This window comes from Phaethon aethereus (genome assembly GCF_964289735.1).
Source record: "Phaethon aethereus genome assembly, chromosome: 6".
Lineage (NCBI taxonomy): Eukaryota > Metazoa > Chordata > Aves > Phaethontiformes > Phaethontidae > Phaethon > Phaethon aethereus.
In genome coordinates, this window is record NC_138580.1 from 37,999,568 (window position 1) to 38,018,705 (window position 19,138).

At 42.7% G+C, this 19,138-nt stretch overlaps 1 protein-coding gene across 1 annotated transcript in view; it reads left to right on the forward strand.

The window, feature by feature from the left end:
- The window catches only part of UNC80 (unc-80 homolog, NALCN channel complex subunit), a gene marked incomplete at its 3' end in the record, with an annotated part of 131,639 nt that overhangs the window by 63,061 nt on the left and 49,440 nt on the right, over nucleotides 1–19,138 (forward strand). The window contains exons 26-35 of the mRNA XM_082001429.1: nucleotides 1,190–1,355; nucleotides 5,029–5,232; nucleotides 6,761–6,861; nucleotides 9,759–9,956; nucleotides 12,075–12,182; nucleotides 12,934–13,072; nucleotides 16,403–16,584; nucleotides 16,963–17,094; nucleotides 17,629–17,815; nucleotides 18,640–18,771. Of these exons, the coding sequence (XP_081857555.1) occupies nucleotides 1,190–1,355; nucleotides 5,029–5,232; nucleotides 6,761–6,861; nucleotides 9,759–9,956; nucleotides 12,075–12,182; nucleotides 12,934–13,072; nucleotides 16,403–16,584; nucleotides 16,963–17,094; nucleotides 17,629–17,815; nucleotides 18,640–18,771 (1,549 nt within the window). The remainder of the gene's footprint in view (nucleotides 1–1,189; nucleotides 1,356–5,028; nucleotides 5,233–6,760; nucleotides 6,862–9,758; nucleotides 9,957–12,074; nucleotides 12,183–12,933; nucleotides 13,073–16,402; nucleotides 16,585–16,962; nucleotides 17,095–17,628; nucleotides 17,816–18,639; nucleotides 18,772–19,138) is intronic.

Here is a 19,138-nt window from a genome sequence, read left to right on the forward strand (position 1 = left end):
AAGGGTTTGGGACCTTCGGCTGGTGTTAGATAGGCTGGTGTTAGATAGGCTAGTGTCAGGTAACTTCCCCCCCCCTCCCTGCCCCCAACCAACTCTTAGAGTAGCAGGCTTTGTCACTACCCAAGTAGCTCCCAGGAACTCCTATAGAGTTTTGTATGCAAATTCCAGCATCATATATCTTGATCCTACAGAATTTTATCTGGAATCATATTTTGGATAATTTCAGTGATGTTATCATTCACATTCATCAGCCGTTTACTCACGGCAAGGAGCTTTGTGTCATCTTATAAGATGTCTTGTAAGATAAGATTTCTGATAGTTACATTTTGGGTGGGGAGATCTTATTGCTGGTGACATCCCCAGTCAAAAGGCACAAATGATGTTCTTAAAAAAAAAAAAAAAAACCCTATCATTTTAACTGTGTCTGCCACTGTGGGAGTTCAGTCTTTCTTTCACTTTTGCTAGCTGTGGTTGCTAGCAGATGATAATCCATAGCTTGTGCTATTCTAGGATTTATGTTTTTTTGGCCCAAATTGGTAGCCGGTACATAGCACAAATGATGCCATTTCTGTTAATCGGAGAAAATGATGGTGTAAACTAGCTTTTCTCTGGTGCAATGCTATTTATTTTCTAGAAGCAAAGCGCAGCTTACCCTTCTATGACTCCCTGTTTTCCACTGTGTCCTTTCAGCCTGATCTGCACACAGAAAGCTTGCTCTGGGCCCTGTTGTCATGCCTGTCGCACTGTCAGCTAGCTTTCTCTCAGCTTTTCTGCCTCTGATGAGTACAGTGGCAATGCATTCCCTAATCAACCACAGGGAGCCTTTTGGAGAAGAACCATCTACCCGGCACCGTGGGGCAACAGCCACCTTTTATTCCCACCTATCCATTAGGGACCATTTATGTGTTTTCCCCTTCATGCGGCTGCAGAGAGGGTGCCAAGTTACTCAGCAGTGTTAACCAGAAGTGTGTGTTAACATCTGTTAACTCTTTCACCCTGACAGTGTTTGCAGCATGGCTCAGTGTGCTGCAAGCCTAAAGAGTAGTTGGATTAGAAGATATCAGGGTAGATGGAGAACTGTGTGTGATAGAAATAAATTCCCATTTGAAGCAGTTCTTCCTGAAGCTTTATATGATTGCATGGGGGCTCATACTGTTTGGATGTCTGTGTGGTCTACATTCTGCTACAGGATCTGGAGAGCTGCAGGCTGCGTCTGGACCCTGAGATGGACCGGCACAGGTATGAAAGAAAGATCAGCTTTGCTGGGGTTTTGGATGAAAATGAAGATTCAAAGGATTCTCTGCACAGCAGCAGCCACACCCTCAAATCTGAGGCTGGCTTCGAGGAGAAAAAAGGTTTGTCAGCACAATAAGGCTTTTTGTGAAGTGGCGCTTGATTTTTATGTTCATTTGCATAGACTGTGTTAAAATGCAGGTGGCCATGGAGTCACATGGCTTTGAATCATTTCTGAGATGCTTCTGGCCTTCAGGGTTCAATATAACAAATGTGAGAAGCAAAGACGTTAAATTTTGTAAAACACTGCTATGACTGAAACCGATTGAGAGCGTTGCAAGATTCCTAAAAAGGAAGATACCTTGTCTGAAACTGTCTCTCAGTGGGATGCTGAGAGAAGCAACACTATTGGATTCACTTTAAAAATAAAGATCAAAAGTGTTCTTGTTTGTTTTTTATTCTGATTACAATTTTTCATTTTGAGAAAACCACAGACAGGAGGGAAGATCGGGATCTTTCTGTGAAAACCTGTACCGTTTTGGAAGTCATGGCATCTCACAGAATTAGTGGTTGATCACTTGATCGCTTGAATTCTTTGCTACCACATGAAAAACATACGCCTATGTGGCTTTTGGTGGCTAGCAGATTAATGTTACCGACATACTGTATACTGTACAAGCAAACCTCAAGCTCACTGTGTTTGCTGAGAACAGCAGGCTGTTTCCATTTTTGAGCCATCTCATGCAAAACTCACATACTATCTGATGGTGCAAGTGTTGCAATACAATATACAGTCATCATGCGTATTTGCAATTAGAGGCTAAACTGCCAGTTACCTGTAAATGATTCTCCCTCTAACAAGTTTTCTAGAACTGTTTAAATTCTGTCTCATAATAGCCATAGAAAGGTGCAGATGTTTGAATGATAATTTTGATGATTATTTAAAAAGGATAAATGTTTGATGATTGTTTGAAAAGGATGGAGTCTGTGGCTGGTTATCCTCTAGGAACTGTAATGTGTATTGAATATTCAGAGGAGCTTTTATTGACTTCGAGGGGGCTTTGGATAAAGTTTTTGTTGCCTTCAGCTATGACGCTGCCACAATTACTGGAGAAAATATTAGAACAGTTTCCAAGACTTACATGGTGTAAAACTGCCTCCAAAATTGTGTGTCAGGTGGGACAGTTACTCCTGTGAAGACAGCTAGGTATCCACCTAAGAAAGGTGAGCTAGATAACCTCATTTTTTGTACCTTTGGCATATTGGCAGCCCAGAGAAGCATACAGCCTTATCGTCTGTCTGGTAGTCTAAGATCAGTGGGATAAGATGTCTCTATTTAGATGAGGAAAAGCTTGGTTTTGGGGTCGGTTGGTTGGGGTTTTTTGCCTTTTTTTTTTTTTTTTTTGAAGATAGTTATGACAACTTGAAAGCACTTGTCAGACTCTCTGGCAGCAGTCTCATCCACTGGGATGTTACCTGAGTGGGAGAACGCCTACAAGCATGCAGTCCTGCTGGAAAATGCTCATGACTGGTCTCTAACTATCCTATTTTTCTTAGAGACAGTTCTGACTTAGGTTTCCTTCATGTGTTACTATGCTACAGACATAATGCAGAATTGAGTTACCTTTGCAAAGATAGTATTAACTTTCTGCATCCTTGACTTTGTTAAACAACGTTTTCCCTGAAGTTTCTATTGGATAATTTCAGTGATGTTATCATTCACATTCATCAGCCTTTTACTCACGGCAAGGAGCTTTGTGTCATCTTATAAGATGTCTTATAAGACTGGGATTTTTTTCTTACAGATAAGTTGTAATAGATAAGTTTTTTTCCTTATAAGTTGTGGGGTTTTTTCCCACTGTCCCTTTTCCCTAAGCTGTCATGTAGTATTCCTTTACTAAAGCTGCCTCTTTACTACATTTTAGAGATGGGAAAAGTGACTATGGTAGGAAGGCTGAATCCTAATAGACTCTAGCAAAAATGTATTTGCAGTATTTTGGAAGCTAAATAAATGCAAGATAATGTTCTATTTTAAAATTACAATAATTATGTTCTTTTTTTCTGGCCACAGCATATTCTTCTGGGGATCCACCTGGGCCAAACATATCAGATGCAGAGGCATCTTTTGTAATCTACACTTTTCTAGATAAGAAAATGTTGTTGTGTGAATATAATGAAATTTTTCTCACCTGCAGCGACAGGTTTCTTTTTCTCAACCTCTTTGAGTACTAATCTGTTGCCTTTTATTTTTTCCTGAGTGTTTAAAAACTTTGCTTTCATTGCTCACCCCACCTTAACAGCTATCCAAAAGCTACAAGTTTACTGTATAGAATCTGCTCCAGGTAGGTCTGAAATACAGACACTAAAGCTAGGTAGATGCAGGCTCTCAGAGGATCATATATACTATCTGGGTGCTAAAATGGGATTCTGGAGACTTCATGAAATGCAGTTACAAGTGCTAAAATGGTTTGGTGTTCAGGGGAGCTGAGCCACTGTATTGAGGCTGATCTGAACAGAATGCAACCAGTAGCGATTGCTAAGGGACTCAGCATGGTCACTTGGAGGGAGATTCTCCGGTCACTCAACAGTGATTTGCCCAGCTGATTCAAGAGAACTGAGGAGTAGCTCTGAAAAGCTATCCAGCTGTCTTCAGCCAGGACATTAGCCACTGGAAATGCGAGTGGGAATTGCGTTCTGGAGGAATTAGGGGCATTCTCAGGAGTAAGGGTGTGTTTGATTTTTCCTGAAGCCAAAATACAATTCTATTAAAACATTTTTCTTACCCATGGTATCCAAAAAGCCGTATCCTGTTCATTCTCAACTACACACCAAAAGGTAATCGATCACACATGGCCTTGCCTGATTAGACTTGCAGTAAAATGACTGAGTGTTGCAACATTTGGACTGACATACTGCCATGTACTGCCTTTGAACTAAGAGGAGAATGAAAGTGCAAACGGTTGGTGCTTTGAACATTGAACCATTTCATGTCTGTGCTCATCAGAAATGCGGAGTGCCAGTGGATGTTGTTAATGCCTGAAAGCTGCTGATTTGTCTGAAGGAGAGGATCTACGTGCTCTCGTTTCCTCTAAAGCATTCTAGTGATGAAGAGTAACATGCAGAGACACGGATTTATGCAAATCTTACTTCAAAGAAATCTTGCGTGCTAACCTCATGAAGCAGACTACTCTTCTGCAGTCACACATGCTGTCTGAATAAATAATTTATCCTACTGCAGACCTCAGTGAGGTTTACAGAACCCAGGCGCACAGGAAAATAGGTTTGTCCATGGTGCCTTGTTCATGCTTGGGATTCAGCCATCTACCCCTAGCAAGAGGTGATTCTGCACTAATGTAAACCCCAGGGGCTGGCAAAGAAAACTGCAATTTACATCCATTGGGTAAATCCTGCTTCCTGGCAGGAATTGATTCAAATTGGTGTGAATCGCACGTTTTCCTTGGGTTTCTGTTAGAGCAGCTGACTCTACTTGCTGGTGGTTGAACGAAGGCTAATTCCAAATACAGACAAGGCCTGAGGTGACGTACCACATCTCCAGGAAAGGAAGTGCTGAACACATTTCCGTAAAGCATCTTTACTGCCTGATTGACAGAGCTGCATTGGCGGTGGCTTTGAAGGGAGCCTCTGGCCCCACATTCATTCCTTGGTAGAAGAAAAGATGCTGCAATACAGGCTGGCAGCAAAGGGTTGGGAGGGAGGGGAGGGCCAGGATATCTTTCTTTTTCAAATGGGGAAAAATTAAGGGGAAAAAAGTCCTCTTTTATTCTTTCAATACAGTTCCCAGCAGGAAGATCAGGATAGGAGGCTCCCGCTTGCTCCAGATTAAAGGAACCCGCAGTTTCCGGGTGAAGAAGGGGGGTTCCCTTTCCAGCATTCGCCGGGCCGGCAGCCTAAAGAGCACCAAGTTATCACGGCAGGACTCAGAGTCTGAGAATGAGGAGCTGCAGCTGTCCCACAGCAGGGACACTGTCACTGATATAGGTAACTTAGACGAGTGGGTGGAAAGGGAGGGGACAATAGGCAGGACCTAAACTCTTGATGTGATTGCAGCAGAGCTAGAAACGACAAGAGACCCCCTACCCCCCAGCAGGCTAGTGGAAACCTAGAGTCCTCTTCAGGGACTGCCTGAACTAGGGCCTGGGAGGAGCATGGTTCAAACCCTGGGGGCAGCCTCGGCTCCAGGCACAGGTTGCCAATTCAGGGCTCCGTGTTAGAGCATGAACTCTTGGAATGCTGGTGCCTGCCAGCCAGCCAAACGCATGCTGTCTTTAGGGGAGCTCATACACCTGTGTGTGTGCACACGCACACCCCCTCTAAATCGTATGATATAATGAATATGTGAGGTCATATGCATATATGATATTTTATTGTCCATATGAACAAATAGGAGATATATATATGTACAGACATGCACTTCATATTCTGTGTAGCTTATGATGTCATAGGCATGTCGTATGACATGTAATATATATTCCTATATGTGGAACATAACATGTACATCGCTACATACAGTATTTCTACATATTGGCATATGCATATATTTTTACTGTTTGCAGATGTCTTCCTTAGTCTTCAAAAGATGGATCCCCATATATTTATCTTACAGAAAGCAAATGTGCATCCTGCCATGAGAAATCTCCATCACAGTTGAACTAACTATGAACTACCCTCCCTCTGCTAGGGATGTTAACCAAAAACTACGGTTTGGAAACATTTAGAGCTGAAATAACTTCCCAAGCTTAATGGTCATTTTTTATGTTGCCCAAAAGATGCTTCAGCAGGTGAACATGGAGAGTGGGATTGCCTATTGTGTAGACTTTGGCAAGTCACAGTTCACTTAGAGGAGAAAGGAAGGATTAACCAGAGTTCATCCCCAGCCGTCTCTTAACAGCATTAATATTAGTATTATAGGAGGCCCATAGGTTATGAAATGGCTAGAGAAAACACAGGGATCAGTGAAGTTCCCAGACAAATCTATCTCTTGTCTGAGTTCTTTAGAACTAGTATGCTAGAATCAGGATTTTTTTCCCCTTTCATCCCCATGACATTAGCAGTTTCCATGGGCAAGTAACAGTGACTTTGCCCATTGGCATTTCCAGTTGGATGCCACTTCTGGTTGGACTTTTGTTGACATTTTTAACCACAGAGCCCAGTCAATGCAGATCACTAAACCAACCATTTGCAGCATCTGAATGGTGCAAAGAATTTATTTCTGATGTTTTTCGTTTACCTTTTCCCCTTCCATTAAAGGAAAAAAGTGGGGAGGGGGCAGTGTTTGCTACTGACAAGATGGCCTGTGAGCCAAGTCTAAATGGTTCTTGTAATTGTCAAGCCAGCATAATACAAGGATTGGGGAGGGGTGTCCAAACGCAGTCTTTCCAGTGTGGCATATTCTGTGTACTCTGGTCTGTTCCCACAAGGCTGGCCTGGCTTACAAGTGCTGTCCCTAGTCTTTAAGCACATAGGGAGCAATAAAAACAACCACTTTCTGGGTATTTTTCTTTTGAAGAAGGGAGCCCTTGGAGCGCGAGCGAACCTAGCATTGAGCCAGAGGTGCTGAGCAACACAGGCACGGAGGAGAACTATCATCGGAACATGTCGTGGCTGCATGTAAGTATGAGTCGCCGGCAGCGCTCTCAAGGATGGCATTTTCGGTAGGAAAACCTTTGTGCTGGCAGTAACCCGATCACAATCTGTACTTTCTCCATGTAGCATCAAGGATCTTAAGTGTAAGTAAGCTGCGATCTTTGGAAATCGTCTATTTGCCATTTCTAAAGTGGGCTAAAACCGGAAAGTTTTTGTCTTGCTCCCTCTGTCCATTTCATAGATTTAGTTTGTAAGGGAAAAGGAACTATTTCTCTCTAGGTATACAGGGACAGCCATGCTACCTCAGCTGAAAAATCCCCTAGCTCATATCTTATCTCCAGCACGGCTAGTAGTGGGTAGTTCAGGAAGGGTAACAGAATGGGATGCAGTGTAAGCTGAGCTCCCAGCTTCTGGGAAATGGCAATTTAGAAGCTACGTGAGCTGGAGGTTCTGTTGTGACCACTATGTCTACTAACTACCAGGATATTTTTTCCTCAGTTTCCAACTGCTTTTTGAGCCAATTTATATATTTTTGTCTCCATTATCTCTATGGCTTAATTATGCACCTTGTGGTGAAAAAATAGCTTTGGAACATCTTCTTTGATTCCATTAGATGCTTTCTGTCACAATGTCTAACCCAATGGGGCCTTGCATAGTTTTGACTCTATGCAACAGTGCAAATGTGGTTTGGTCATGCAGGGCCAAAGATGTCCATTTTGGTGATCTTTGTACCCATTATTTAGACATGCCAAAAGTCAGTTGGGCAAGTCTACACCGTTCAATCCACTGATATCCAAGGACTGTACACCTCTACCTCTGTGTTGCCTCATGACACTCTGTGATGGTGCAGTGTGGTCAGTGTGCCCATGTGCACGTGCTTTGCAGAAAAGTTGGATTGACTCCCTGTGCACAGATTGATTGTATCCTGCCTTTGGGAAAGACAGCTGCCAATAATGGGTTAATATGCCCCTCCTTCCCCCAAATATTGCACACAGTCTGCTCTCAACTGCCCCGTTCCTACGGGGTGTGGGAAAGAACAAGATTAATACTGCAATGTCAGATACAGTTCTTGATTTGAAAAGCAGTCTCTCTTGGAAGCGTGTGGCAGGGCAGGGAACTTGAGTGTCATGTCTTCCAAGCTAATACCTCAATCCCTGGACTACCCCGCTTCTCTGTCAGATTCAGAAATTCCAGTGTACTAAACTGAGTATGTTAGACATGAGAGTGTGTACTAGGCAAAGAATTGCTAGAGAATAAAGGCATCTCCATAGCTAGCAGCTTAGGATAAATCATGGTGCCTTTGCTCAATGTGGGAGGATGCATGGAGTCATAAATACAAGGCATAAACTGAAGGGAACTTTAGATGTTTGTCTCAACTTACATGTGATTAGCCTGCATAGGAGAAAGGAAGATTTGAAAAATCACCTGTTCCAGTTAATGCCACGCAAGTACCAATATCACATGAGAACTTTATCTTTTGGTTGGTTGGAAAGAAGTTGTGGGTGGATGGTCCCTAAAACTACAGGCAAAACAAAAACCTGCTTTACTTAGTGGTCATGAGAAAACCACTCAAAAGGATCACTGGTTCCAGTTACTTTTATGCATGTACCAGCATTTCCTTTACCTGTCCTTTACAGCAGCATGGAGCGTGATGTCCTCACTCCTCTTAACCACAAGTTAAAACAGTGGACCAGAGGCTGAGTAGAGGCTATACAATGCTGACCAGAATTGTACCATTTGCACATCGATACATTGGTGGCTTGAGTTATTCCTGATTGACTCCAAAATAACATGAGGCCAGAACAGGCAGGCAAAGACAGGAATCCCACATATGCAGTGCAGATTTGTTTTAAATTAAGGTCTTGACTTTTTGGAATCCTGAATATTTGAGGGTTGAGAGTGATGTGGCTGCCTTATTTGAGAGAGCTAGCAGACTACAGCTGCACAGACAATAAATGGATGTGAAAGGTGAGATAGCCTCTTTCTGGTAGTTCCGGCTATTTCTGCACTAGGTTGTGGGATGAAGAGAAGGATTCATAAAGGCCAGTTCTGACCCATGGTGTGAATGGCTTGGGGGTGTCTGTGTGTTTTCCTCAGAGTGCTATTAAGTGGCTGGGTTTGTGTGTGACATGAAGACCAATGTACAAAGAGGTACTGGACTGAGCTCTGCTCCTCTGGGTAGAAACCCTCTGATATCACCAGAGAGTAGTCACTGAAGTGTAGGCTTACCCAAGGCTGTCTTTAATTAGTTTAGGGACTAATAGCAGTGTTGCTGCAGCAAAGCAGGGCTCAGAATAGCTAAATGCCCAAATATTTACTCTGTTTCTTAGATGGGTTTTACAGCTCCCTGCTGCCATATGGCTACGCTGCTAAGAATAGTAACTGAGCCAGCTAACATACAGCTAGGCTGGATGGGCCTACCTAAGCACAGCGAGAGACGCATATGCAGAACAACTGGCACAGTTTATTCCTACTTTAGAGCATACTGAGACATTTCCTTTCCCATTCCTTGAAGCAAACTAACCCCCAAAACTGGTGGGTTTGCAGCTTTAATAATGATTGAGTAGTTGACAGTTTCCAATCTAAGCCCTTCGAGTGGCGGTACAACAGCTTTTCTGCAAACTGAGAGAATACTGTTTTTCTCAGCCTTAATCTTGCCACCAGCCAAACATACACATCTACAGCAGCTCTACCTTTTTGTCTGCTTTAACACTGATGTTTCTTTAGCCATGCCTAGCTAGTTTGTAAATCACTTGCAAGTATGGAGCTCTGCAGAGACACACATACCTTTTCAAAAAGCTGTGTTGAGCTTCATGCTTCCCCAGCTAGGCCATGGAAAAGTTAGTTTGCCTGTCCTCATCACTGACTGCCCTATGCCATTCCTTTTCTATAGGTAACTATTCTCTTTTTTTCTTTTCAAGGTTATGATCCTACTATGCAATCAGCAAAGTTTCATATGTACCCACATTGACTACTGTCACCCACACTGCTACCTCCATCACAGCCGGTCCTGTGCTCGCCTTGTCCGGGCCATCAAACTCCTCTATGGAGACACAGTGGACTCTCTGCGGGAAAACAGCACATTGAACAGTGTGGCAAGAGGCAAAAAGCAAAAGGAAGTGAGTAGATGGAAAAAGCAGAATCTTCTGGGGTTTGTCCAGGCAGGTCATACTTCAAGGACTGCGTAATGTACTCTTAACAGTTCTTTCATAAAAAAATGAACACAGCTCTTCCTAAACACAGTGCTGCTGTAAAAAGCCCTTATTAAGTCTTTGAGCATTATGGAAGGAATGTAATCTGTATTGACTTGGGAGAGTCTTAGTTGTCGATCAGGTTGTCTAAAAGCTTATAACCTGACTTTAATTTTAATGTTCTTTTATGACCTCTACTTACCAGCCCCTGGAGTTCAGTCTCTTTTTTCATGTTTATTCTCATCTGCTAATAAGAATCAGTCTTGAAATTCTTGCAAAGTCTTGAATAATTTCTTTCTTTTGGGTTTGAGCTCTCAGAGCTGTTCCAAGAATTGTATACATTAGTCTTTAATGTTACAGTTTCTACAGTGAGTGAATTTAGTCACTTTTAGAGACTTTTAATGACTTGTTCAGCAGGATATTCAAACAAGATTGTGCCATTTTAGCCATATAAGTGGTGCCTTTAACTTCGGTGGAAATACTTTTCTGCTTTCAGTGAAGTGCCTGCTCACACACCAACTGAATCATGTCAACAGTTTGTTAATACTTTCATATTCCTCACCACAACAGAAGGGCTACAGTTATTCTGAATACTTGTAATGGCAGAGTCATGCAACTACTTTGCAGTAACATTGAAAACAAAAGTGTTCATGAAACTCTTATCCAGATTTCAGTTGGGTAAGGAGGCTATCATCCCTGTAAGTGGAAAATGAAGGAGTAGGAAACAAGTTCATGATGTTTCTTCATCAACCAGTAGATGTTTTTTCCTGTCTAGTTAGAAAACCGAAGGGTATTTGTGTGGAACAAAGCACAGAGCAGACGAAACAACAGATAATGATTCTGCTTTCCTGGAAACTTGTAAGCCCCATGTATTTCCTCTGACACAAAAAAGTAGTGTATCACTTAATTATTTAGGAAGAGAGGCAGTTATTTCCTGTACAGAAGGCAGACTTGAGACGAGCCGCTGGCAATGTTCATGAAAGGTAGCAAAAGAACACCATGCATTGCTGTGTGTTGTTTCAACTCCAACTTTGAATTGCAAAGCAAAGTGATACACATTTCATCATCTGTCAAACCATCAAAGCCTTTGAACAACAGCAAGGAAAAAAGAGGTTAGGGGTTTCCTACAAACACAGGCACCGTGTTTGTACAGACCTCACTGCAGGAGAGCAATTGATAACTTTTGAATTTTATGTAACAGTACACTTTTCATCCCAGTTCCTCATGCTCAGGTATTCTTCAAATGTTCTCATTCTCTGGCTGCATGGGCACCATTTTCACATTTATCTGGGTTCCAGAGGAACCTCTCTTTTACTCTCACAGCTTGCAGAATGAAAGGCTGGTGGTAGCTGCAATATGCAGACCTGGCTATGTGCTCCATGGGGCTTGTGAGCTCTCTGACTGAGGACCCCTGTGTTAACCAGCAGGCTATTAGCTTGAGGAGAAGAGTCTGTGGCAACCTGGCGTTCTGGGAAAAGTCCCTGGTAGTGTGAATAACGAACATAAAAAAGACTTGTCATCATCAGTGTCATTGGCAATCTGCTAGGGACAACTCTCAGGCAGGCATCAGCTCAGGTCCTGAAATGGGTTGTCACTTATGCTTTCTGAGGAAGAAGAGAAGGTAAGATAAATGTACCTGAGAGGAATCAGTGTTGTACACACTAAACACCTCCACTGGTGATTTTTTAGGGGGAAACTATGGACTTTTTACCTCTAACCTGCTTAAAGTACTGTTCTCCTGAAATACATGGGGTGTGCCACCTATGAAGATCATGCAGAGCACATTCACATTCCTCATTTAGTTTACTGGCTTCTGCCTTAAGCTTTTAATGGCAAAAAGCATTGTTGAAAAGAGAAGAAAATTGGATGAGATATGTCATCTCACTTGATAGTAAGCCTGTTGCCAGCACAGGAGAAGGCTCTGTGCTACAGCTCTGGTACTAGACAGCTTCATGTATATGGAAATTCCTCTAGTACGTGATCTCCTCCCTTTCCACATTTTGGGAAATCTAAATGTGAAGTCCGCTTTATTTTCTTTTCTTTCAGTGCTCAGACAAGTCATGCTTGAGAACTCCTTCTTTAAAAAAGAGAGTGATCGATATCAACTTGGAAGGGAAGAAGGACTCTGGAATGTTAAAATACATCAGGCACCAGGTACTGACTAGGCTATATGCTAGTTAGGGAGGCTGATACATAGATGTCAGGTTAGACTGCAACAAGAAGGAAAATGTATATGGATCTCTAAGCCAATGTGAAGAACTGTCATTTCTGAATATCAGTTCAGCCCTGCATGTTTTCCCCAGCTGAGTAATGCTAAATAGCTGAGTAATGCTAAATTTAAGCTTCTTAAGGTAACCCCATCAAAGAATCCTCTAAACATGTAGCTCCATTAAATCGCAGTCTGCATCTCTGGCTTCCCATAGCGACACATGCATCAAAACTGGGGATACAAAAAATTGAAGTAAAAAAACTTTTTAAAAATCCACAAATGTGTTCAAATGCAACCTGTCAGTTTACAGCAATAGTTTTCTTTGTTCTTTCCTGTTTGATGTTCCTGAAGAAGCAAGAGGCTCTTCACAGGCCTGTTCTTGGCAGCCTATGAGATTTTCATGTGTCTTTATCACTGTGCACCACCTTGGGAGAGTTTGGCTTTCCTTTTGTCATTTTTATCAATGTTTTGGTGATGTGAGTGACTAGCAACAGACTCAAGGAACTAGCTTGCAAACACTGCTCTTTCAGTGTAGGCTAAAAGCAACACTCTATGGAGCATTATGTGAAATGGCTGAGATTAGAGGTTATCAGCAGGTAATCTGCAGACCACAACTAGGGTAAAATTACTGAGTGTGTTGTCCACTGTGGACAGTTTGCACAGCTCAGCGGTAAGGCATGGTTTGGTTTTTTGCAGGTAATGAGCCTCTCCCCTGCACCTTTGTCACTGCTAATCAAGGCAGCTCCTATCCTCACGGAAGAGATGTATGGGGACATCCAGCCCGCAGCGTGGGAGCTTCTGCTTAGTGTGGATGAGCACATGGCTGGAGCAGCAGGTGAGAGAACAAAACCACTTAGTTATGGCTACCCTGCCTGCACAACTCACAGTAGTTCACAGGGCCATGCAAGACAACTTTGTAGCGGAGGAGTCTTAATGACACTAAGGATTTCTTGAGGGCTGTTTGGTTTTCATAGACCTTCATGTGTTTTTGTGCTCTGTACAAAAGAGGTGGGTCAGAAGGGTAAGGAAGGCAATCTCTCAGCCCCTGGTTATGGTGGGTGATTAGAGAGCATCAAAATTAGTATTTGTGTTTAGCTGGGCTTCTAAGCAGAGGAAAAACAATGATTTAATCTGTCCAGAGTTTACTGAAGTATTTTGTATGTTGCCTCATGGAAATTGTTAGTGCCAGTTGAGGGCTGATACAAAAACTGAGAAAGGCAATGAGAGTGGAACTGTCATAGCTCCTCTGTTGTGCTGAAAGAAAAATTCTCATGTTGCATGGAGACAGCAGCATTGCTCAATAAGTAGTCTTATGGTATGGGGTATTTATCTAAATTTTGCATTTCCATTTGGTGTTAAATTGTGCAGATGACATTTGCTGCTGGCACATAGTTGAGAGGCATCTTGAAGACAGAAAAAGATTAGAACATCATAAACCTGTGATAGTATTACCTTGAAAAAAGAATTCCAGACACGGGATGAAATTTATTACTACAGAGTGTAAGATTATGTCCTTGCAAACGAATAAGAAGAATTGTTCTGTTATGAGCTCAGATCTTCTCTCATGGCACTGATACAGGTTTGGAGGAATTCAGAGCATACCAGTTGGCCACAAGATGACTGACCGAGTAGAATTCAGCTCAGTATACAGTCAGGATGTGTCAGAAGACGTATTTCATTAGAGATTCAAAATATTAATGCTGTTGTAAAGCACATTGTACAGTTATCTAGAACACAGCACATCTATGCATAATTCTGGTCACTGAAGAAAGACACATTTACATGGGACAGGTACAATGAAAGACTGTTAGGACAGGAGGAAGAATGAAGAACCTGTATGATGAGGATATTTATTTAATAGATTCAGGTGAACACTGAGAGGGGATACTGTTGCCCTCCATAAATACAGCAGACCAGGCAAGGGGGAAGAATTATTTAAGCCATGGTAGCATAAAGATAAGTATGAACTTTTTATTACTTCTTTCATCTAGAGAACAGAATATTTCTAACCACCAGAAAAGAAAGCGAATGCACTTAGGTTTAAGAGTTTGTGAAAGGGATTAGATGATGTGACTCAGAAGATCCTTTCTAGTTTTATTGTCCTGTCCAAGCACTCATAGTCAGTGTGTGCTAGCTAATGCTAGATGTTCAGAAACCATGAGCCCCACAGTCCTAGAGACTGTGACCATCCCTCACATGCAACATACAGATTGCTTAAATAAAGCATAAATTAAAGCAATCAAATTTGTTTGTAAGCCAGTCTCCCACAATTTTCAAATTCTACCTTTCTCCTCCCCAGCACCCAAGGAAATTGCCATCTTCCCCAGATTTGTGCACCTAAGGGAGCCATCAACAGTGTTCTTCCACTGAAGATTAAATTACAGGCATTTTTATCAAAAGCTGCTAACAATGAAAGCATTTTGAAATGTTCCTCAGACATTGCTCCCCCTTTCCATCACACTTCAATCTAGCTTACCAGTCTTTCATTTGCCACAGCTGGCAATGAATTCTGCCCTGAAGTCCATCGTTTGACTATGCATTACATGTTCTTCATGCTTCTCTCACTTTCCATCTGTTCCACCAGTGCACAGTGCATTTCTTCAGCCCACAGGTCTTCTCTCGTGCTCTCCCCTTCACCTTTGCCTTTCCCAGGCCAAACGTGCAGACAGAAAGAGAAAGGAGCAAAACAAAGAGGAGAAACAAGCTCCCTGAAACTGCGCTTCCTGAAACTGCACTCCTTTCTCCCCTTCAGGTCCCCTTCTGGGGGAATAATTTTGGATACTCTTTCTCTCTTACCAAAAGCTTACCATGGCTCGCAGGGAAGGGAACAAAAGCTTTGCCGCTCCTTCCTGCAGAGTACTAGCTGACTGCTCCTCCAAAGCAGCCTCTGAGGTACATCTTCCTCCTCCCCTTTCTGAAGGGAGGATGAAAATCCATTTGAGGGTCTGTAGTAGCTTTTTTAGTAGCGAGTGATTTCAGCCCCAGCATAAATTGCATTTATTTTATCAAGGTCAAAACCTGAAAACTCATAATGTTGCTATCCACAAGCTGGCTAACAAGAACTCCTGTATTAGTGTACAACAGCACCATCTACTGACCTTCTCCAAGGCTGTATTTCTCTTTTTGGTTACTTCGGTATGAGCTTACATCTTTAAATCAGTCCTACTAAGACTGAGCTGGTGAAATGGGAGGGATCCTACAGATCTGGAGTGGGACTTTGAAGCCTTCGCAGTGCAAGGCAGAACCTAAGCACTCTAAGAGCAGCCTAGATTTTCTGCAGATGTTCAGACTGCCTCCCACCAGCACAGGTCTCATGCCTGGCACCTTTTGGCTAAGTGTTGAGGCAAACATGATGGCAAATGTCCTCTTTCTGCTGTGGAGGAACAGCCACCAAATCTAGAGAAATTGTCTCCAGTGATCTGTGGCAAGCCATGGACTCTCTGACACCCACTGAACCCCCACAGCAACACTCTTCCCCCGCTTTTGTTTCCTGCTCAGTGCCACTCAGATACCCATCTAAATTAATTGGCCTTCATCGGTCTGGAGTTGGACTGTTCAAATACGCTCCAGTGAAACAACCATGGGCCAGCTCAACTTCTGTTGTGTTGTTTTCCGTTGTGATCTGGTCCTTTGTCTCCCAATTCATGGCAACTCCGTCTTCTCTTGGAAGCAGATTGTGGTCATTGCATGGTGCCCATTTAACCGAGAACGTTTCTTTTTTGTTTTATCCATGAACATAGACAGCGAGACCTCTACTGGGGCACTGCCTCCTGCTCTGAGGGGAAGGCTGAGCTTCTGTTAAATCAGCCTTTATTAATCATCACAGAAATCACTTGGAAGTGGAATCTTTGAAAGCCAAACCGAATTAGTCAGTCGTGACTGACATTTTAGTAAGAAGAGCAAAACTGTCTTTTATTTTTGAAGCAGGTTTTCCAGAACCTTTTACAGGCATCACATATAATGCTGTGTGGCTCCAAAAAGAGGAATCACACATGCTTGGTTTCATGAAGCAGTACAATTTTTGCTGGGTCTGGTAGACTGCTGATCTAACTTCTGGAGCCAAGATTAGGTTTCTTTTGGTGGGGGTTTGTACAGCTACAGTTTTTCTCTGACAAATAAGCACAGTATTAAGGAAAACGAATGATCAGATGTTCTCTCCCTGCAGCTGCCATGTTCCTGCTGTGTGCTGTGAAAGTGCCAGAAGCTGTTTCTGATATGCTGATGTCCGAATTTCATCACCCAGAGACAGTGCAAAGACTGAATGCCATTCTCAAATTTCACACGCTCTGGAGGTTTAGGTATCAAGTCTGGCCAAGGATGGAAGAGGGAGCACAGCAGATCTTTAAGGTAGATAGGACACATGAAACACAATGTTGTCATTTACAGCTTGCCTTGTGGGATAGATGTGTAGTGACACGCTGCCATGAAATTGCCTGAAAATCTGTTTAGAGAAAAAAATGGTTGTGTAAGTCACGCTACTGGGGAAGGTGATGTGTAGAACTCCTGTACAAAACGGGGAGAGTGTAATAGGGACACAGGTGAGGAAAAATATCAGAGAAAGAAAGAAATCTGTGTCATACATGGTTTTACAGTGTAGTGAGATATGGAGTTGGGAAAAATTTGCAGAGGTAATTAATGTCTTAGGTACTTGTGCTCATGTTTAATTAGCAATACTAACATTAATAATCATCTACTGTAACAAAACGTCTTCCGTGTTTTTGTTAGATCCCTCCCCCAAGTATAAACTTCACTCTGCCTTCTCCTGTCCTGGGGATGCCATCTGTGCCAATGTTTGACCCCCCATGGGTCCCTCAGTGCAGCGGGAGCGTGCAAGATCCTATAAATGAAGACCAGTCGGTAAGCAGAGACATAGTGAGAGCAAGCACTGCTTTTATGCTCTAGTGGCATGGGGGAAGCTAAAGCCAAAAGATGTGGGCTAAACTCTGAATTTTCTTTCCTTCCTCATCTGGGAAAATAATACACTATACACTGTCTGTGTAGAGCATACAATTTTCTACATGGGCATAAGGCTTTCCTGTTTGTTCGCTGAGGTACTGTACTGCATATCATATCCCTGTGAGAGACAGTAACTCAGATCTTAGGAGCAGACAGCTGTTCTCTCTCCAAGAAAAGATTAATTCACTTGAACTCTCTAACAGACCATTTTCTCTGATCTGGTTCATGTGGTGTCTCTTCAGAGAAGCCTGTGTGAAGGCTTATTGTAGACATAACTCCAAGAGGAGTCTCCTGGTGAATCTCTGTTCAACTAGCACTAGTCTAATTTGTATTTAGAAACGGAGTTGCTGAATGTCAACTGAGGTCTCTGGCAGAAAACACGGGATGTATGCATCTTAACTTTAGGCTGTGTTTCTTCTCTTGTCTTTCTGACAGAAGTCATTTTCAGCCAGAGCTGTGTCACGTTCCCATCAGCGAGCAGAGCACATCCTGAAGAACCTGCAGCAGGAGGAAGAGAAGAAGCGCCTGGGCCGGGAAGCAAGTCTCATCACTGCCATCCCTATCACTCAGGAGGCCTGCTACGAGCCAACCTGCCCACCAAGCTCAGAGCAGGAAGAAGAAGGTGTGCTCCAGGGCAAGGATCTGCATTCCGGGAACCTAAGAGCACCTGCCACCAACACAGAGCACTGCTTAGGGGTGTGATGTTCAGGAACATTGATTTTTAGTGTTAGGGAAGTCCCTGCTTTGGTATGCTCAGGAATGAAATTTGTCTTTCCTAACTTTAACCCTTTAATACTATTAATAATACTAAAGAGTGGGAGGAATCACACTTTGGCAGTATCTGTCTTAAGATACATAGCTTAGGACAGACTGAATTGTCACTGGAGTTTTCTACCTTTATGGGGTCTAGATGACCAGCTCAACCTCAGTACGAGACTTTGAGATGGTCAAAGTTACATGAGATGAGTCATGAAAAGCTTAGTCTTTGAGTGAGGATTTTCATTGGTCCAGGCTAACAGAGCACAAAGATTTCATTAAAGGCATTCCAAGGTATGTGCCACTGGGTGAGCACAGCAATTTTCAGATCTAAACATACACTAGGAAAGCTGTGAGCAGAAATCTCAATTCTTAGGAAAAACTAAGCACCAGCAACGATGACAGTTAACAGGATGTAGATGAAAAGAGGTATAGAGCCGATTCAGTTACAGTGTGACTCACCAAAGCACTGAACACTCTTACACTCTTATGGAACAATGCTTTGCTGGTTCCCAAAGCATGAGCAAATTACCTATCCGACTGATGTTTATAGATTTTAAATTGTGCCTTTTGAGTGTTACCTGACTTGAACTTTCAATGTTCCAATTTGGTTGTAAGTGCTGTCCTTCAGAAAGTTCCCTAAGTCTGTCAGTTGGACCTGGATTGACATTTCCTGTTTCTCTTTGTCAGTAGAAGAAGTTGCCAACCTGGCCTCCCGCCGTCTCTCTGTGAGTCCTTCCTGCACCTCCAGTACATCTCATAGGAACTATTCTTTCCGTCGTGGCTCTGTCTGGTCAGTGCGGTCAGCGGTCAGTGCAGAAGGTGGGTTGACTTCACTTTGGAGTATCCTTTCCTAGGATTTCAATCACTGGAAGCCTTCCCTGCTGACCTATAAAGCTGGTGGCGTTTCCTTTTGCAGAATGTATTCCCAAGCTTGAGCCACTCTTTAATAAATTACTGCCCTGCATTATTTTATTCACTCCTGCTGTCACAATGTCTTCCTTCACTTCTCATGTGTCATTTACAGAGTAGTGCCATGGAGAGCACTTTGGCTGAAAAATGGTAATGAAATGTGATTTCATCAAAAAGAAAATGGGTTCCCTAGAAGAAGAGAAATGTAAATTGAAAAAAGTATATATTTACAATGAAATTTCTTGATCAAGAAGTTGGCTGGAGGCTCAGTTTCTTC